We start from the raw sequence: 19259 nt of genomic DNA on the forward strand, positions 1-19259 counted from the left end.
GACCTTATAGAGGTTTACAAAATTATGAGGGGCATGGATAGATAAATAGACAAAGTCTTTTCCCTCGGATGGAGGAGTCCAGAACTAGAGGGCATAGGTTTTGGGTGAGGGGGGAAAGATATAAAAGAGACCTAAGGGGCAACTTTTCCACGCAGAGAGTGATATGTGTATGGAATGAGCTGCCAGAGGATGTGGAGGAGGCTGGTACAATTGCAACATTTAAGAGGCATTTGGATGGGTATATGAATAGGAAGGGTTTGGAGGGATATGGGCCGGGTACTGGTAGGTGGGACTAGATTGGGTTGGGATATTTGGTCGGTGTGGACAGGTTGGACCGAAGGGTCTGTTTCCATGCTGTACATCTCTATGACTCTATAAGTGTCGGCATTTCTGTTGCAGAGGTCATTGCATTCTGTCCACAATGGTGACAGCCCACGTGCAGATGGCCATCGCACGACAGGGGTTCAGAGTACAGACTGTGGGCCAAAGGAGTTTTGCCTTCCCGGGGAAGTGCCCAGCAGTGCAAGTGCTAGGGGTGCTTGTTTGTCAGATCCAGAATCGGTGAGGTTTTGGTCGGGTGGAGGGCTGGACTGGGTGGTTCCGGAAACATGTTGCGTAGGTTGCAAATCCCAGAAAATAATTTTCAACACTAAACATAGATGAGATTCCTGACAGCTGTCATTGCACCACTTTACAGAGTCATGGACTGTAACTTGTGTTCCTGAAAATGAGTGGGCACTGCACCACCTACTGTTGGTATTCACAGCAAGCAGCCTTGAGAAAATGATGCAATCCATTATTAAGTAGGTAATAGTTGAACATTTTGAAAATCAAAACGTAAGTAAACAGTAGATGGTAGGAAGAAAGCACATGACGCATCCATTAGAGTTCTTCAAGGATTTAATGACCACTGTGGATAATGGGGCAGAAATAGAAGATAGTATTATTGCTACAGTCTGACGGGACCATAGGGCTGCTCTCTCATTAGGGAAGTGACTAGTTTAACCTGAGGGTGAACACGCCTCAGGTGAGAGGAGAGGTTGAGAATGGCAGTCCTTCATGGTAACCAGTCAGTGTAGGAATTGAAGCTACACTATTACCATCACTATGCTTTGCAAACTGGACATCCAGCCAATTGTCGATTGTTGGAAAAAGCCCACCCGGTTCACTGATGTCCTTTAGGGAAGGAAACTGCCATCCTTACCTGGTCTGGCCTACATGTGACTCCAGACCCACAGCAATGTGGTTGTCTCTTATTGCCCAGAGGGCAGTTTAGGGATGGGCCTAGCCAGTGATGCCATCATCCCCTGAATGGATAAATTTTAAAAAACTGTTTGACTCGGTGATGGTGAGACCACGCCTAGAATCCTGTTTACTGGTTTGGTCTCCTTCTCGAAGGACGGATTTACCTACATAGGAGGCAGTTGAGAGAACATTCATTCGGTTGTGCTATGAGGAAAGGTTGAACAGTTTGGGCCTGTAGACATCTGATTTTTGAACAATGAGACATAATATTACTGAAAAATGTAAAAGATTCTAAGAGGGTTTGATCAGTTGGACACTGACTTTTTTAAAAAACTGATTATTGAATTCAAACATCGCCATCTGCCATGGGTTTTAACTCCCCCCCACCCCCCAATCAGACAGCATCGTGAAGGCAGTGACATTACCACCACTCCCCTTTACAACCTCGCAGTATTGGAACCTCTGTTGGAGATCTGCATAACCTTTTAGGAATGGCATAAATGGTTAAAAATGGCTATTTGTATCAATTCGCCAAACATTTGATCACTCCCCAAAACACAGCAGAAAATCAAGACCCCGCCCTTGTGGAAATTCAGAGGTAGGGGGATGTTGGAGAATTGGGCAGGGAGATGAGAGCTAATAACATATACAAGACTAACAATTATAAAATTTACAACAAGATATGACTTCTCGATTTAAACTGCACAGATCAAATAACTTTGATATTCAATATATAGGTCAGTTAATTAGATTTTAACAAGGAAATTCTAATTGCCCACTAAGATATCGAATTCTTTGCACAACATGCAAAGAATGAGTTGCTATAATGCATAAAACCACAGGCTCCAGTCTAAGAGCGACCTGCGGTCAACGTTACACCCTGTATTATTTAACAACAGAACTACAAACAAATCCATGTTAGTGACGAATCATAACACCAGACTAAAATATTAACAGCATAAAGTTACTTCTGTATTCCCTGCTAAGAGGGATTATCTTTATTTTAGTAAGCATTAATAATGGAGAATCTAATTTCTCTCACAACTTTCTTTGATTAGCTTAAATATGCCTGAAAATGACAGTGACGGAAATCCCCTGGCCAGTTTCCACTAGTTACACTTTCCACTATTAACTGCGCCCAAACCACATGCACCTCCATCAAGTACGATCTTATCCTCTTTGCCTACCACTCCAATGCCAACACTTAATTTGAGTAGCACAGGTTTTTCTAGTCCTAAGATCTTTCTCTCAGTACCCACCAAGATCATGGTAGACCAGTCTGTGGCTCCATCTCCACTTTCTTGCCGGTTTCCCATAGCCCTGAAAATCCCTTGGCAATTGTAAACCTGCCTGACTCAGCCTCGACTATCTTCAACAACCCAGACCCCACTCAACTCTATGGAAGAGAACAAAGACAAATGACCTGAGGGACTAACGTCCTTATTTCACATTAGCTAAATGATGAGAGTTTGTAGAGCTTGAAGATGCTGGTGGATATGGGTGTCCTAGTGAATGAATCACAAAAGGATAATATGATTTGGAGATGCCAGTGTTGGACTGGGGTGTACAAAGTTAAAAATCACACAACACCAGGTTATAGTCCAACAGTTTAATTGGAAGCACACTAGCTTTCGGAGCGTCGCTCCTTCATCAGGTGGTAGTGGAGGGCTCAATCCTAACACCTTCAACATATTGTCTAGCTATCACCATTGTTAACAGCTAACCGGAGAATGCAACTTTTTTAAAAAAGGTTTTGTGATTTACACAAGACAGAAGTGAAACTATCACAGTATTCTAATAGTTGAAAGGCTTAACAGACATTCAATTTTTCAATGTATAATTTCAGTTACATCACACTGTAAATTTTGGCTATAAATTCTGTGTGTTAGGATTGAGCCCTCCACTACCACCTGATGAAGGACCATCACTCCGAAAGCTAGTGCTTCCAATTAAACCTGTTGGACTATAACCTGGTGTTGTGTGATTTATAACTAAAAAGGTTAATATGCAGCTACAGTAGGCAATTTGGAAAGCTGATAGAATATCAAAAGTAGGGAGGTTATACTTTAATTATGTAGAGCATTTGTGAGATCACATCCAGAGGATTGTGTACAGCATTGGTCTCTTTATTTAAGGAAGGACATTAATACATTGGAAACAGTTCAGAGAAGATTTACTGAACTAATACTTGGAATTGATGTATGTCTTATGAGGAAAGCTTGGATAGGCTAGGCTTGTACCTGTTGGAAGACTAAGAGGTGACTGGATTGCGACATAGAAGACCCTGATGGGTCCTGACAGGCGTAATGATGTCTTCTAATGTAGAACTAGGGATAATTCTGTAAAAATAAGCTGTCCCGATTTAGGAGAGAGGAGATGAGGAGAATTCTTTTCCTCCCAGGTTCGTGAGCCTTTGGCATACTGTTCCTGCTGCCTTTTCAGGAAGAGAAGCCTTTGAATATCTTCAGGGCAGGGGGAGATTAATTTTGAGAAGAAAGGGTGAAAGATTATTGTGGGTAAGCGATAACATGCAATAATTAGATTCGCTGTGATCTTACAGAATGGCAGAGCAGGTTTGAAGGGCCGTATAGCCTCCTCCTACTCCATATGCATTTCCATTTTATGTTGGAGACCTTTTAAGTCCCATAAGGGGAAACACCTCCCCTATATCCACCCTGTCCAGCCCTTCAGAATCTTCTATGTTTCATTAAGATCACCATCCATATTCTAAGCTCCAATAAATATAGACACAATGGTGTTTCAGAGGACAATTTCTTCTTTCCAGAAATCAGCCTAATAATCCTTCTCTGAACTGCTTTGAACATGCATACATTCTTCCTTATGAAAGGAGACAAGAACTGCTTAGCATTCGTCCAGGTATGGTCCTACCAATGGCCACACAATTGCAGTAGGGCTTCCTTACTTTTATACTGCAAGCCCCTTGCAATAACAGCCAGCATATGGTTGGCCTATTTGCTATACCTGCATACTACATTGAAATTCATTTACAAGGGCACCCAAATCCCTCTACACTACAGCATTCAACAATCTTCATACAGATACCACTCCACTTTTCTATCCATATCATCATTGGCTTGTAATCTTAAGGAAATGTACATACAGTCACAGAGCTATACAGCTTGGAAACAGATTCTTCAGTTCAACTTATCCATACTGATCAGATATCCTAAATTATCCTAGTTTCATTTGCCACCATTTGGCCCATATCCCTTTAAACACTTTCTATGCATGCACCCATCAATATGGCTTTCAAACGTTGTAATAGTACCAGTCTCCATCACTTCCTCGAGCAACTCATTCCATACATGCACCACCCTCTGCATGAAAACATTGTCCCTTTTAAATCTTTCCCCTCTCACCTTAAACATATGTCCTCTAGTTCTGTACTGAACTCCCCTGGGAAGATGACTATGGCTATCCACTCTATTCATGCTCATGATTTTATAAACCTCTATAAAGGTCACCCCTCAGCCTCTGATGCTCCAGGGAAAACAGCCCTAGCCTATTCAGCCTCTCCATAAAGTTCAAACTCCCAACCCTGGCAACATCCTTGGAAATCTTTACTGAACTCATTTAAGTTTTGCAACATCATTCCTATAGCAGAGAGACAAGGACTGAATGCAGTACAGGTAGTTCTCTTAACACATCATAGTTGCACTCCTGCAAAATTGCTGACAGAAAAAGGGGGTCTATGAGAAAAGTGGGGTTGGGGCTGACCAGCAGAAAATATAATTCACAATCACTCAAAAATCTAACACCAAGTACAGCACAGCCTGAATGAAGGTTGAAATCATATTTATTAACAAAAGTACATTTAACACAATATATTTAAAAGATGTAAGAAAGCTGCTGTCTATACAGTATGCCTCATAGAAAGCTGTAGTGTCGGCAGCTGACATCAGCGTCCATGCAGAACGGCAGAGAGGCCGGTACTAACATCACGCGTGCACTGCCACCGGCGCATGCACAGAACGGCTCGAAGATTTCAGCACGCACATTGGCACATGAGCAGAATGCTGAAATCACGTTATTGCCAACAGAGGTAAGCATTCTCCAAAATACCACTCCCTAATTCTTCAGCAACATTATAGCCAAATCATGCTGCCGAAATGCATGTTACCCCAGAACTACCTGTATTCCAGAAATGGACTAACCAATGTCCTGTACAGCTGCAACGTGACTTCCTAACTCCTATACGCAGAGTACTGACTGATAAAGGCAAATATGCCAAACGCCTTCTTCACTATCTTATCTACCTGTGACTCCACTTTCAAGGAACTATGAACCTGCACTCCAAGGTCACTTTGTTCAGCAACACTCCCCAGAACCTTACCATTAAGTGTATAACTCCCGTCCCGATTCGCCTTTCCAAAATGCAACACCTCACATTTATCTAATACTTGTGGAGCAAACACAGGCATAAATATATTTGTAGCACTGTCATCTCATCAATTACAAAGTTTAGCATTGAGTTGTGGATCAGTCTTTTAAGATGAGTTTCTGAGAAAGATTAAAGTCTCTCATCAACCTGGATTGTTCAATGTAAATGTAACTGCTTATTTTAACAATCTTGATGATAAATATTGAAAACTAGATTAATGGCAGGGCTAGCACAGTGTACCTTTGACCTGCTAGTTAGGTGCATTATGCCAGGTACCAAAATGGGATTCTATAGATGTTACAAAGCAAGGCTTGCACTGTCCAACAGTAATTTTGAACAATTCCTTTTGAAAAGTAGTCATGGAAAAGTCACCTATGAAGCTCAGCCAAGTATGCTGGTTTGGCTCAAGTTACAGGTCAGGGAACTGGTGCTGTACACTCCTCCCATTGCATGCCCACAGTTTGACCCTGTTTCTATGGCAGCATTCAGTGTAGGGACAGGCATAAATCAGCATACTTTTATACAGTATATCACACCGTTTGGAGTACTGAGGGATGAGAAGATCTGACGCACTTTATAATTCTATTGAAATTGAACTTCTGCTTTTAAAAAATAATAAAGCAGTATTGACAAACTCCACAGGCTGCACCCAAGTGATACTAAACAGCAGCAGCCAGAATCACATCCTGGTCTGGAACTGAGAGCTGAAAGTTGGGCCGGATCTTTTACACCGAGTAGTTTGGCAAGACAGTCGAGTAGAAACTGGAAACAGCCCTTTTCCACAAGACGATGCATTAACAAAGTTGTTGAACTATTCATTTTTGATAGCCTCATATTCCTATCTAAAAGTAGGAACATTGCTAGGGGAAAAAAAAACCACACTTCGACACAGGCCTTCAACATTAACATTAAATCCTGCCAAGAGCAGCAGTACATAGCAAAATGCCGACTCAGGTTTCCTGTATTCAGCAAAGATGGAAGGAAGATTTGGAGTTTGGGCCAATATTTGTAGCAAAATCTTAAACTCTGGCCCAGAAAAATCCACAGAAAGGCATGCACGCTGGGATACAGCCAGTCAAATGTGGCGACAGGACAGAGGGATGTGGGAAGATACTGTGACGAGAAGCTGACCTTTCATCATCAACACACAGAGCAATTCCCAACCCCTTTCTTTTTTTATATAAAGGTTATTGCTGTCACGAGGCCATAAAGAGGGCACGGAGTGAAGAGAAGAGCTTGCAATTTCCAAGCACTGCCTGTCAACATACATAAAGCTGAGTAACATTCAGGCTTGGCTTGATAAATGGCAAATAATAGACAGCGCCCATCTCTCAAATCAGATAGCTTATCAAATTCACTTTAACATTCAATGGCATTATCATTGTTGAATGCATCACAATCAACTGAAACTGGACTGGACCAGCCACGAAGGTTTTTGCAAAGATCTGTAGATCAGGTTGTGGATGAGATAGTTGGTTAGCTTGCGGAGCTGCTGGGTTATTATGCAGACGTTTCGTTACCGTGCTGGGTCACAGCATCAGTGCAACTTCCGGGAAACGCTGTTCTTCTGGCCCACTTGGTTTTTATGTGGTCCAAGTAAGAAAGGTGAGAAACTTGGAAATCTGTGGTAAGTAACTCACTTCCTGATTGTCCAATGCCTGTCCACCATCTGCAAGGCTCAATTCATCCTACACTGGCTTGGATGAGTCTTGCCCACCAGAACTCAAAAGGATTAATACACCCCAAGACAAAGCAGTTCCTTTCATTAGTAACTCAGCAAAGGCAATTATAATGTGATTAGGCAAGAATTAGGATGCATAGAATGGGGTAGCAAAATGCAGGGGATGCAGACAAAGGAAATGTGGGGCTGGTTTAAGGAACAGATATTGCGTGTCCTTGATAAGTATGTCCCTGTCAGGCAGGGAGGAAGTGATAAGGTAAGGGAACCGTGGCTTTCTACAGAAATTGAATCTCGTTGAGCAGAAGAAGGAGGCTGATGTGTTGAAGAGGCAAGATGGTTCAGATGGAGAGTTACAGATCAGTTAGGAAGGATTAAAGAGAGTTAAGAAGAGCAAAGAGAGGACGGGAGCAGTCTTTAGCAAATAGAATAGAGGAGAACCCTAAAGCTTTCTATAGGTATGTGAGGAATAAAAGGATGACTAGGGTAGGAACAGGGCCAGTCAAAGACAGAAGTGGGAAGTTGAGTGTGGACCCTGTGGAGATTGGAGAGGGGCTAAACGAACATTTCTCATTTGTTTTCACTCAGGAAAAGGAGAAGATCGTACAGGAGAAGAATGAGATACAAGATATTCGACGAGAAAGGACCGAGGTTAGTTATGAACAGGTGTTAATCAATTTTAGAAGAAGTGAAAGTAGACAAGTCCCCCAGGCCGATGGGATTTATCCAAGGATTCTCTGGGAAGCTCGGGAGGAGATAGCAGAGTCTTTGGCTTTGATATTTGAGTCATCATTGTCTACAGGTTTAGTACCTGAGGACTGGAGGATTGCAAATGTTGCGCCCTTGTTCAAAAAGGGCAGTAGAGATGATCCAGGTAATTATAGACCAATGAGCCCTTCTTCTGTTGTAGGAAAGGTTTTGGAAAGGATTATAATAGATAAGATTTATAATCATCTAGCAAGCAACAATTTGATTTCAGATAGTCAACATGGTTTCATCAAGGGTAGGTCGTGTCTCACAAACCTTATTGAGTTTTTTGAGAAGGTGATCAAGCATGTAGATGAGGGTAGGGTAGTTGACGTGGTATACATAGACTTCAGTAAAGCCTTTGATATGGTCCCACATGGTAGGCTGTTGGAGAAAATGCAGAAGCATGGAATTGAGGGTGATTTAGCAGTTTGGATTAGAAAGTGGCTTTCTGAAAGAAAGCAGCGAGTGGTGGTTGATGGAAAATATTCAGCCTGGAGTCCGGTTACTAGTGGTGTGCCACAAGGATCTGTTTTGGGACCACTGCTGTTTGTCATTTTTATAAATGAGTTGACGCAAGCATAGGTGGATGGTTTGGAAATTTGCAGATGACACTAAAGTCGATGGAGTAGTGGACAGTTTGGAAGAATGTTACAGGTTGCAGGGGGACTTGGATAAACTGCAGAATTGGGCTGAGGTGCCAAATGGAGTTCAATGCAGCTAAATGTGAGGTGATGCACTTTGGCAAGAATAACAGGAAGGCAGAGTACTGGGTCAATGGAAAGATTCTTGGTAGTGTGGATGTGCAGAGGGATCCTGGAGTCCATGTACATAGATCCCTGCAAGTTGCCACCCAGGTTGATAGTGCAGTTAACGAGACATACGGTGTGTTAGGTTTCATTGGGAGAGAGATTGAGTTCCGGACCCGCAATATCATACTGCAACTATACAAAACGCTAGTGCGGCCTCACTTGGAATATTGCGTACAGTTCTGGTCGCCATATTTCGGGAAGGATGTGCAAGCATTGGAAAAGGTGCAGAGGAGATTTACCAGGGTGTTGCCTAGTCTGGAGCAAAGCTCTTATGAGGAATGGCTGAAAGACATCTGTTCTCATTGGAAAGACAAAGGCTAAGAGGGGATTTGATAGAGACATACAAGATGATCAGAGGATTAGATAGGGTAGACAGTGAAAGTCTTTTTCCTAGGATGATGACATCAGCTTGTATGAGAGGGCACAACTACAAATTGAGGGGTGATAGATTTAAGACAGATGTCAGAGGCAGATTCTTTATGCAGAGAGTGATAAGGGCGTGGAATGCCCTACCTGCCAATGTAGTTAACTCAGCCACATTAGGGAGATTTAAACAATCCTTGGATAAGCGCATGGATGATGATGGGATAGTGTTGGGGAATGAGCTGAGAATAGTTCACAGGTCAGCGCAACATTTGAGGGCCGAATGGCCTGTTCTGCACTGTATTATTCTACGTTCTATGTTCTAATCTGATAAGCCTTAACTCCACTTTCCTGCCTTTTCCTCATATCCTTAAATTCCCTTTCTGATTGAAGATCTATGTCAGCCTTGAACAAGTTTGATGACACAGCCTCAACTGCTCTCTGTGGTAAAGAATTCCACAGATTCACTGCCCTCAGGGAAGAAATCCCTCCTCATCTTGGTCTTAAATGTACAACCCTTTATTCTAAGATTATTCCCTCTGGTTCTTGACTCCATAGAAGCAGAAACCTTGCCCCATCTACCCTGTCAAGTTTCTTAAGAATCCTGTTTGTTTCAATAAGGTAATCTCTCATTATTCTAAACTCTAACGAGCACAAGCCCAATGTACTCAGCCTCTCCACATTGGACAGTCCCTCCATACTCAGGATCAACCTGATGAACTTGCCTCCGGATGCTTGCTTTTGGTGATTCATGAGCGAGGACTTCCAAATCCTTCTGTGCTGTTGATTGCTGTGGTCTTACACTATTAAATAATATTCAGCTCCTCTATTCTTCCTGTCAAAGTGCATTAACTCACATGTTTCCTCATTTTTTTCATCTGACAAGTTTTTGCCTACTTGTTTAATACGACTATATCCTGCTGTAGACTCTGAGCTTTCCCACCTATTTTCATGTCACCTGCAAACTTGGCTCATCCAATGCATTAATATATAATGTAAATAATTCTGGGCTGGGTATTGATCTCTGTAGTATGCCACACAAGGTACAGATTGCCATTCTGAACATGTCCCTGACCTAACACTCCCTCTATTAGTTAGCCAATCCCCAAACCGTGTTAATATACGCCCTCTAATACCATAGGTTCCTGTCTCATTAAGTAGCCTAAGGTGTGGCACCTTATCAAACATCTTCTGAAAAAGGTATCAGAAGAGATTGATAAGTTAGTTAGGAAGCAATATGGACATGCTTTCCTTTATTATGGGATGGGCAGTAAATGCTGAACAAGCCTGCAACAAACACATCCAGTGAATGAATAAAACAAAAAAGTTAGCCAAACGAGCAAGGAAACTATGCTGGAACAGCTGGAATACAGCATATTGTTCTGGTCACTGCATCATAGGAAAGATGCGACTGCAGTGGAGGATGCAGAAGAGATTTGCAAGGATGTTGTAATATTGAAAATATTAGCAAAGCTTAAAGATTGATGGGCTTTGGTTGTTGTCATTGGAACAGGAGGAAGATGCAGGGTGAATATTGATAAGCATCACACAAGAGTCCAAGATCAAGAGTCATAGATTTAAAATAATTGGTAGGATGATTAAAGGGGAAATAAGGAAACTTTTCTTTACCCCCCCAAGAGGGAGGCAGGAATCTGGAACTCACTAACTTAAAAAGGTGGTAAAGGTAGAAACTCTCAGTACCTTTAAGAAGTGCTTGGAGGTCTATGGAAACAGATGCGAAAAGGTCAGGTTAAGCTGGATGTTTCTGTCATGGGTATGACAGGCTGAGCAGCCTCCTTCACTCATGCACATTTTTATTTCACTGATCTCTGAACTCCCCAATTAGAAAACCATCTCTTCAGCAAATTGGCATCTCTGGAATCTCTTTTCAGAGAAAAATAAAGGGGTTTCTCAAAACAATAGAAAATGCTGAAGACAAACTAGCTGAATGGGAGAGGGGAAAAAAACATTTTGGGTGGGCCCTACCTCATACACTGTCAAGATAAGAGAAACCCCATGTTGACCCCACCTTTTATTTTTTCCTTGTTGTGGGGAAGCACCTGCCCTCCAGTTTGCACTTCCACATAACAGCTACAACTGCGACTACAATTTCATCATGGGGTGAACCATCTGCATGAACCACATCCTATTGTGGCACTGCGATGAATTCATTCATTGTTACATACCATTGGTTCAGTCACACCTTAGAACATGGAACATAGAACAGTACAGCACAGGCCTTTTGGCTTCCTGATTCTAAACACTGCATTTGTAGTATTTACATTGCTTTAGATATTATTTTTTTAAAACTTCAACAGACTGAAAACACAACTGAGGATTGAATATATCAGTATTACCAACTTCACTCAGAAACTAAAAAGGTCTACTAAGAACGCCTGGCACAGCAGATTAATATATTTTTGCTTCAAATTTTATTTATTCATTTCTACCTACCACATATTATCTGGATACTCACTTGAGTAACTAACAGTGTGAAAATCTACATCAGGAGCCTCATTCAGCAAAGTTCTTGTTGCAAAACTTGCTGAGCAGAAAATTCACATGGTAAAGTGACAGCATGCTTACCATAGCAAAGCTTTTAACATGATCTGACATTTTCCCCCAGATTGATAGCACACTTAAAATCTGAAATTAAATTTGCCATTTACACACATAAATACACAATAACTACTCTGGTTCCTACAGGAACAACGCGGAACATGCACTTCAGAGGTTGATGAATTCCCTGATACCTTTAGTGCATCTTTTGTAGTACAGCCTTAGGCGTCACATTTGACACAGGCTCTGTCCTTGCATATTCAGTTAGTTTGTGCCAGAATGATAAATTACGTGAGCCAAAACATGACATTTGGTGCAAATACATTTGTGTAGGAATTCAAAAATTAGCAAACTCGCTCCGTATTGCAAATTCATTTTTAATTAGACAAGGTTTCAACTTGGTTTTAATTTTCATCTACTCAGGCTGTAAAAGTTGTAAAACATCTTGGCCTTCTACTAAGCTCCTTAGTTTTCCAATTTTATAACAATGGTTACAAAGAAGGTTGGAAATTCCTTGTGATACATAGTCAAACACCTACCATGTTTTGAGCAGAATGCAATTCATCAGCACACCAATCAGGAAATGAGTTCTCTCATAAGTGCAATTCTAACCGCTGGGTTTCAAGTCCCTGTTTCTGATATGAGAAAATGTACTTGCATCTGTAAAGGTTCTATTAAAGGGGTATTTTATTCCTCAGAGGAACAGAACATTCTCATTACTCAACCTGTACTTTCTCAGTAGCTTGGTACTCAAGAATAATCTGGAAAACTATGGAAGGTATCTCACTTGGCAAATGCTAATTCTCTGTTATACCAATGTACAGCTCATGCTAATATACTGTTCACTCATTAGTAAGGTCATCATAACCAATAAATGTGAAGAGAAAATGGGGACCTCTGGTCTTCTACTCTGTGGAGACGTGCATGCCAAAACAATTCACCAGTCTAAAACTGTGTATACTGGCATCAAAGAAAGCCAAAGACATTTTTTGAAAAAAAACGTTTCTCTTTATTGAGTATGAAAACATGAAAATTGATGGACAGCAAATGTCCATTGAGTCTAACCCAAGTCACGGGGCTTGGATCATCATGACTGAGCACTTTGCCTTCTCTAAAGCCATATTATTTCTTAGAAAAGAACACAAGACCAATAAAGCAAAAGCGAAAAGTCTCTTTCAGACTTCCTAGAGCAATAAAAACCAGCCCACCTAATCATATTGCTAACACAAACTACTGTTATTTACTTACCTATGAAGTGATGGAATCTCAGTCCCAGAACCAGTCCAATTCCCAATTAAAGACATGTAGAGTGTCAACACATATCACACAAATCAGCAAAACATCTCAAAGACACCCTACCCTCTGGGAAAAGAAAATGACCGATATATAGAGTTTTCCTACTTTGATGTTATTCAATTGCATGAACTCTGGCCTTCCCACCTCTTAAACTGAGCATAACCATCAAATGGACATGCAATCTAGCTTTTTCATTGTTTGGCTCTAGTAGGACATGTCTAAGTCTACAATATCAATAAGTGTGGCGTTGGAAGAAGCACAGCAGGACAGGCAGCATCTGAGTTGAAGTTTCGGGCATTAGTCCAATGAAGGGCTAATTGGCTGGAACATCAACTCTCCTGCTCTGCGGATATACCTGACCTGCTGTGCTTTTTCCAGTGCCACGCTTTTCAATTCTGACTCTCCAGCATCAGCAGTCCTCACTTTCTCCCACATCTACAATATTCCAAATAAAATAGATCTAGATTTTTAAACCTAAATGAATAACCAGATATGATTTGAAGTGAGAGAAGCTTACTTAGCACAGATTGTACACATTTCATTTCAAAAACTGCCAAGAACTGTGAATAAAGTGTACGCTTACCAAGATCAATAAGTATTGCATGCTGGTGAGATGTTAACTGCTTTAACAGTTCTTCGTATGGAGTATCCTTTGGTTGTTGTTTTATGGGTAAACGATATCTCAGCTGGTGTTGTTCAGCTAGAAGTTTCCATATTTCACCACGGTGTTGGCGGGGTACACCTGTAAAAAATTATTAAATATTTCATTACAAAAATGTTAAGTGTTTCAAATGATTTTGATTATTAAATCAGGACTTTGGTGCAATGCTGAGAATTCAAATCAGCAATACAATGTTGAATTAGGACGTCTCTTTACTGTTGGAACTATCATCCACACAACAGTGGGACTTAGCTTACTGTGTGTGTGTCGGAGGACTGGCCAGAGCATTGTTTTTAGGAGTTATAAATTGAGGCAAATTGTAACTTCAATCTATTCTCCAAATTAGAAGCATTTGCAGACAAGGATGCATTTTTGTGGACAAAAGTTTACACTCCTACTTATTGATTGACATTTCTGACCAAATTTAAGGAAGAAACCTGGAAACCTATAAACATCAAATTGGAACGCACCTATGCTGTAGTTTTCAAAGCACAAAGCAGCATGTCGAGTCAGTTCAAGGACTAAGCAAAAATCAACACATCAGACCTGTGACCACACAATTGGTCAACATGATATGTTTCAAGAAATGTCTTTGAGGAAGGGGGAGATGGGGAGATGCTGAAGACTTTTATTGAAAAACGTATTAAGCAGTAAGTGCTTCTCAGCAAAAGGAGTTATCACAGAAGAGCAATTAAAACTTCAAATTTGGCAGTAAACAACATGTTTGAAAATTATAACATGGGCAATCAATTCTCAATGTCCATCACTATCATTGTCTGATTCTAAAAACGTGGATGACACATCTGCTGGGATTTGTGATGTGTGTCGCTCACCAGGAATCACAGTAGGGCAATCCGATAGGCATAAGTCATTGTGGCAGTGAGGACAAGTGCTTCCATGATGAAGGGAGGATTCTTGAGCCATGGTTAAGACCACATGAAATTGGAGCACGAGTAGACAGTTCAGCCCCTTGGGCCTGCTCCACTATTCATTAGGATCATGGCCAGCCTGACATCTCTCACAGCCACTTTCTTGCAACTTTGATTCTTCTATTGATCACAAATCTATCTCAGCATTAAATATATACAAGGATTTTGCTCACACAGCTCCATCTGGCAAGGAGTTCCAAAGACTTACAATGCTCTAAGAGAAGAAATTCCTCCTCATCTCAGTCTTTCTTCTAAAACCATGACCTCTGGTCCTAGACTCTTCCAAGAGGAGAAACATCTTTTCAGCATTTACCTTGTCAGGCCCCTAAAGAATCCTAACAGCTTCAATAAGCTCACCTCTCATTCTTCTAAACTCCACAGAGTAGAGCACTAATCTGTTGGGCTTTTGTTCATAACACAATCCCAGCATTCTCAGCATTATCCTAGCAAATCTTCACTCAACTGTCTCCAGTGAAACAATATTTTTCTATAATAAGGGGACAAAAACTGCTCACAGTACTCCAGATGTGGTCTCATCAACACTTTTTACAGTTGCAGTAAGATGTTTGTACTTTTATACTCCAACCTCTTTGAAATAAGAGCCAATATTCCATTTGCCTTCCTGTTTACCTGCTGCATCTGGTTTTTTCTACTTAGTCTTTTGTCCTCTGTTTCAAAATTAACTTCATATTTGCCCACATTATACTCCATTCATCAACTTTTGCCCATCTAATGTACTAAGACTTCAATATCTCTCTGAATGAATCCCTCTCGCAACCTGCCTTTTCACTTATTTTAGTATTGTGTACAAATTTAGCCACTTCCTTCCTCCAAGTCATATATTGTAAACAGTTACATTCCATCACTGATCCCTGTGGAACCCCTATGGTTACAGCTTACAAATCTGAAAAAGAACTCTCATTGCCACTCGCCGTTTCCTGCTTATAAGCCAACTCTCTGTCCGGATGCTGCCTGACCAGCTGTGCTTTTCCAGCACCACAATTTTTAACTCAATTCTCTGTCCATGCGAATATGCTAGCTCCAAAACTCTGGGCTTTTATGAATTAAGCTTTTGTAAGGTATCTTGTTGAAAGCCTTCTGGAAGTCTAAATAAAACACATCTGCTGGTTCTCCTCTGAGCATTCTTGAAAAACTGAAATAAGTTAGTAAGGCGATGATTTCCCTTTCATGAAGTTATGTTGATTATGCTTGGATTATGGTTTCTCTCCTTCTGCTTTGCTACACAGTTTCCAATCAGTTTCCAGCTTGTTGGATAGGGTGTCTCCACATGCTACGCAGTTTGTGGCAAATCCCTCCCACCAACTTGGTATCAATTTGTCTCCTTTTGAATGAGGCCTCCAGTGTATTTAAACTGTTTTCTCTGTTCTCACTGAGCATGCCATTGTTGGATGTAAACAGATGACCTGGGTCAGAGGTCAATGTTTGGCATATGGATGCAGTGCACTGGAGCTAATTTTACATGATTGTAATTGTAATGCTGGAGAAATGGAGGCTACTGAACTTGGTCCTCCTGTCTTCCACTTGACTTTCAGTGCCCTGTGGAGAAACTGCTGGTGAAAATTCTCCAAACATCTGTTGGGCTGATACCACAACCAACCCATTGTCAGCCACTAATGGTCCTTATTAATGCTCTTCTGTGATAACTCCTTTTGCTGAGAAGCACTTAATGTTTAACATGTTTTCCAATAAAATTCTTCAGCGTCTCCCCATCTCCCCCTTCCCCGAAGACATTTCTTGAAACATATCACTTTGACAAATTATGTGGTCAAAGGTCTGATGTGTTGATTTTTGCTTAGTTGTTGAACTGATGAAAGGTAGTGACAACAATAGTACTGTTGGCTTCTTATGGACATTGCAATTATGAAAGGCCCGCTATCACAATTTTCAGTAAGCTGCACTGGCACAGCTCATTCTTTGCTAGATCTACTGTTTGGTGGTGACCTTTTGCAAAAGCTAAATGCCAGAATATGGAACTGTCCAATGACTTCCAACGTCTCCCTAGATGGAGCTGATGTGCGGGGTGGTTTTTGAAGACGTTCACCTTGCTGATTTTGAGTGACAGCTTATTCCACATCATGTTAATTTATGAAGCTTATCAGGCATACGAAAGACACAAAAGCAAAAAAAAACTTGCTGGAAAAGCTCAGCAGGTCTGACAACACTTGTGGAAAGAAAGCAGTGTAAATGTTTCAGGTCCAGTGACCCTTCCTCAGAACTGACTGTAGCTAGGAAAAGGTTGGTATACAGTATATGCTGCAGATGGGGTGGGAAGAAGGGGGAAAAAGAATAAACAATAGGTGGAGATGGAGCCCTGAGAGAGAGATAATCAGTTGTGCAGACAAAGGAAGGCGTAAAAGGTTAGCCTGGGGGAATGAACAGCAGCAAATGAGGACCATTAGTGGCTGACGATGGGTTGGTTGTGGTATCAGTCCATGTGATAAAGTTAAAAATTACAACACCAGGTGATAGTCCAATAGGTTTAACTGGAAGCACTAGCTTTTGGAGCGCTGCTCCTTCATCAGGTGGTTGTGGAGGACACAATTGTAAGACACAGAATTTATAGCAAAAGTTTACAGTGTGATGTCACTGAAATTATACATTGAAAAATACCTTGATTGCTTGTTAAGTCTCTCATCTGTTAGAATAACCATGATAGTTTCACTTCTTTCATATGAAAATCACAAAATGTTTTTAAAAAGTTACATTCTCAGGTTAACTGTGACAATTGGTGTCAGCGCAGATAAGATGTTGAGATATTGAAGGTGTTAGCCCCCTGTGTTCCCTGTCTGTGCCATAATGTTTAGGCTCATTCTAATCTAAAAAGTGAGTAAACAGAGTCTTACATGAATTCATGCAGTTTGAGAGCAAAGTACAATGTAACTCTGCACGTACAAATTCACTCCACAAACGTATACATGTATGTGTGCAGGTGGGGTGTGTGTGCGCGTGTGTGTGTCTGTGAGTGTGTGAGTCTGAGAGTGTCAGTCTGTGTGAGTCTGTGAGAGTCTGTGTGAGTCTGTGAGAGTCTGTGTGTGTGTATAAAGTCTGAGAGGATGCATGAGAGTTTGGGAGAGTGTGTGTCTGTAGGAGTGTACACAGACACACACACACGCATCCTTTCACAGACTTAGACACTTTACACTCTCTCACACACACATACAATCACAACTCCCCACTCCAGACAGACAGACAGACACAAAAAAAAACCCACATGTACACATACACATATACGTTTGTGGGGTGAATTTGTACTAGCGGAGTTACATTATACTTTGATCAAATACTGCATGAATCCATGTAAGATGCTGTTTATTCACTTTTTAGATTAGAATCAGCCTAAACATTACGGCACAGACAGGGAACACAGGGGGCTAACACCTTCAACATCTTAACATCTTAACTGGCTGACACCAATTGTTACAGTTAACCTGAGAATGTAACTTTTTTTTAAAAACATTTTGTGATTTACATATGAAAGAAGTGAAACTATCATGGTCATTCTAACAGATGAGAGACTTAACAAACAATCAAGGTATTTTTCAATGTATAATTTTAGTTACATCACACTGTAAAACGTTTGCTATAAATTCTGTGTCTTACAATTGTGTCATCCACAACCACCTGATGAAGAAGCGTCGCTCCGAAAGCTAGTGCTTCCAATTAAACCAGTTGGACTATAACCTGGTAGTGTGTGATTTTTAGCTTTGTACAACCCAGTCCAACACCAGCATCTCCAAATCATGTGATAACAAGGCCTGGTATAAGGAAAGGTTCTAGACTCTTGACGATATTCTGATCGTAGTGCTGGAGATTTGCACACAGATCTACCACTCCATTTTTCATGCATAATTTCTAGTACAATTATTAAATAGGCTTGTATGGACAATGTTAAAATTGACATGTAAAACAGGATTTGGTAGGAGTGAAAATTGTAAATCTGCTCATTTCAGTTTCTAGTTATCAATAACCCCAGCTTCCCCCCCACCCCAAATATAAAATCACAGGACTTAGGATCATTTGGCTTCTTGATCCTGATCCACCATTCGCTAAGATCTGATGCCAACAGAGAATTCTGGAGAAACTCAGCAGCATCTGTAGAGAGAGATACACAGTTAACATTTCAGGTTTATCTTGACTCTTCAGTTCTGAAGAAACATTAACTTTATTTTTTTCTCCACAGGTGCTGCCAGATCTATTAAATTTCTTCAGCATTCTGCACGTTTGGCTCAAATTTCCAGCATCTGCAGTATTTTGCTTTTATTCAAATGGCTAATCTGGCTTTAGCCTTGACTCCACTTCCCTGCCTGTTCCATAACCCTCCATTTCCATGGTTGATCAAAACATTTTGATGTACCCATCTCAAACTTACCTGATCATGGTGATAAGATAAGGGGTCAACTTGGATTCAGTGTTGAGGCCTGTCAGCAATATAAAACATTTTGCAGTCTTCCTTCACATCAAAGGTTGACGTGTTTGCTAACTGCGCATAATAACATTACGCATAAAAAGTAAATTAAGCTTCTCCAAACAATTTTTTAACCCATTT

General features: G+C 40.9%; 1 protein-coding gene across 5 annotated transcripts in view; it reads right to left on the minus strand.

The window, feature by feature from the left end:
- Window positions 1-19259, minus strand: part of tbc1d1 (TBC1 (tre-2/USP6, BUB2, cdc16) domain family, member 1) — a 296242-nt gene that overhangs the window by 26619 nt on the left and 250364 nt on the right. For all 5 annotated transcript variants that reach the window (XM_043693132.1, XM_043693142.1, XM_043693152.1 and 2 more), the window contains one exon: window positions 13686-13844. In XM_043693132.1, the coding sequence (XP_043549067.1) occupies window positions 13686-13844 (159 nt within the window). The remainder of the gene's footprint in view (window positions 1-13685; window positions 13845-19259) is intronic.

This window comes from Chiloscyllium plagiosum, chromosome 1, assembly GCF_004010195.1.
Source record: "Chiloscyllium plagiosum isolate BGI_BamShark_2017 chromosome 1, ASM401019v2, whole genome shotgun sequence".
NCBI lineage: Eukaryota > Metazoa > Chordata > Chondrichthyes > Orectolobiformes > Hemiscylliidae > Chiloscyllium > Chiloscyllium plagiosum.